The 1479-nt window shown below is 62.3% G+C and overlaps 1 protein-coding gene across 1 annotated transcript; it reads right to left on the reverse strand.

Moving 5' to 3' along the window:
* Positions 1 to 307: 307 nt before the first annotated feature.
* Positions 308 to 1430, reverse strand: MNEG_1606 (Choline/ethanolamine kinase; the record flags this gene model as incomplete). Its single annotated transcript, XM_014049907.1, has 3 exons — positions 308 to 371; positions 723 to 829; positions 1140 to 1430. 3 exons carry the CDS (start codon positions 1428 to 1430, stop codon positions 308 to 310), a joined length of 462 nt encoding a protein of 153 aa, XP_013905361.1.
* Between the last annotated feature and the right edge of the window lie 49 nt (positions 1431 to 1479).

Raw genomic sequence — 1479 nt, forward strand, 5'->3', positions numbered from 1 at the left:
GGGGTGGGGGTACTGGCACAACAGGGCAGAGCACAGGGCAAGGCAGGGCAGAACAGGGCGGTGCAACAGAATAGAGCAGTGCATGTCCCTGTCCACATAAGTGCACAAGGACAAATGCAAGCTGGAAATGTGCAAACGCCGCAGGCACGGCGGGCCAGTGAATCAGCTTCGCAATGATCAGCGCTACCAGCAAAACGCTCGGGCACATGTGCGCGCCGCCATCGCTCGCTCACGCACGCGCGCATGCATGTCGGCTTTCTTGATGCACAGGCACACATGAAAAAAACATATCCTATGCGCAAGGTACTCACCGCGTGTAGTCGCACTCAAACCCTGCATACTCATTGAAGTGGTTGCCCCAGTCAAACCCCCTGGGTAAGTGGCGCAGATCGGTCAACCAAGGTGATTGCTGGCATGCAACCTGCTGCAGCGGCAGGAGGGCGTGCTTGCGCTGCATGAAGCATCACCACACTCATGCACACAACCTGTTCACACGCATTTCAGCAGAACCGCGGAGGGGGCAGCGTGCTGCTCTGCTGAAAAGCTGGTGGCCGCCAGTAAAGCTCGAGACCTCCATATGTGAGGCCGAGCTCAGGCTGCCGAAGGTGACGGCTTAGGCCATCAATTGAGCGCCTCTCCTGTCACCCAGAACGACCCCATCCCCTGTCCTGCCCCCCTCCCAGGCGCCCCAGTTGTCAGCCCTCTAGGGCCCAAAAGCCCACCTGTATGTGTATGACCCATACTCAAAGTCAATCACGGTGAGTGGCCCTTCCACATCCGGTGACGCAGGATCGAACCCTGGCTGCTGCAGCACCAGCAGGTTGCCGCTCTGCGGGTTGCGGAGTGACGGTGTGGGGGTCGCACGACGGGCGATTGCTTGGGAGCGGTGGAGGCATAAGCGGGGGGTGGGAAGTGGCACGCGCGCTTGGGGCCGGGGCCTGTGGAGCCGGGCGAGCGAGGCGGTCTCAAGGATGGGCGGGGAGCGCATCCGCCGGTGCAGCACGCCCCCAGCCGCTGGAGAACGGACGATGAAGCCGCCGGCCGCGAGCTGCAGCGGCGCAAACACAAAAGCATGTCTTTAGACAAGCATGCCCTCTTCTGCATAACAACCTGTATATAATCACATAAGCGGCGCTCACCAGAAGGTCGTTGTGACCAAACACCACCGGCGACCCCGCCGCCGCGCACGCCGCCTCCACCTTTTCGAGCTCCCCCTCGATCGCCCGGAAGTCCAAGGCGGCATAGGCGGCCGCCTTAGGGTCCGAGGTTTCAAATTTGAGGGCCTCTGCCATCTGGAGCCACCCCCGGATCGTCAAGAACAGCCGCGGCTCCCGCGGCAGGTCGACGCGGACGGCGTGGAAGCTGGCGAGAAGCCGCGCGATGCGGGGGACGAAGGCGTCGTCGCACATCTGCTGGGGGGTGAGGGTCATGCAGTGGAGGAACTGCTCGATCCGGCCGTTGTCGAAGAGTGCCAGGACC

The sequence above is a fragment of the Monoraphidium neglectum genome, assembly GCF_000611645.1.
Source record: "Monoraphidium neglectum strain SAG 48.87 unplaced genomic scaffold scaffold00165, whole genome shotgun sequence".
Lineage (NCBI taxonomy): Eukaryota > Viridiplantae > Chlorophyta > Chlorophyceae > Sphaeropleales > Selenastraceae > Monoraphidium > Monoraphidium neglectum.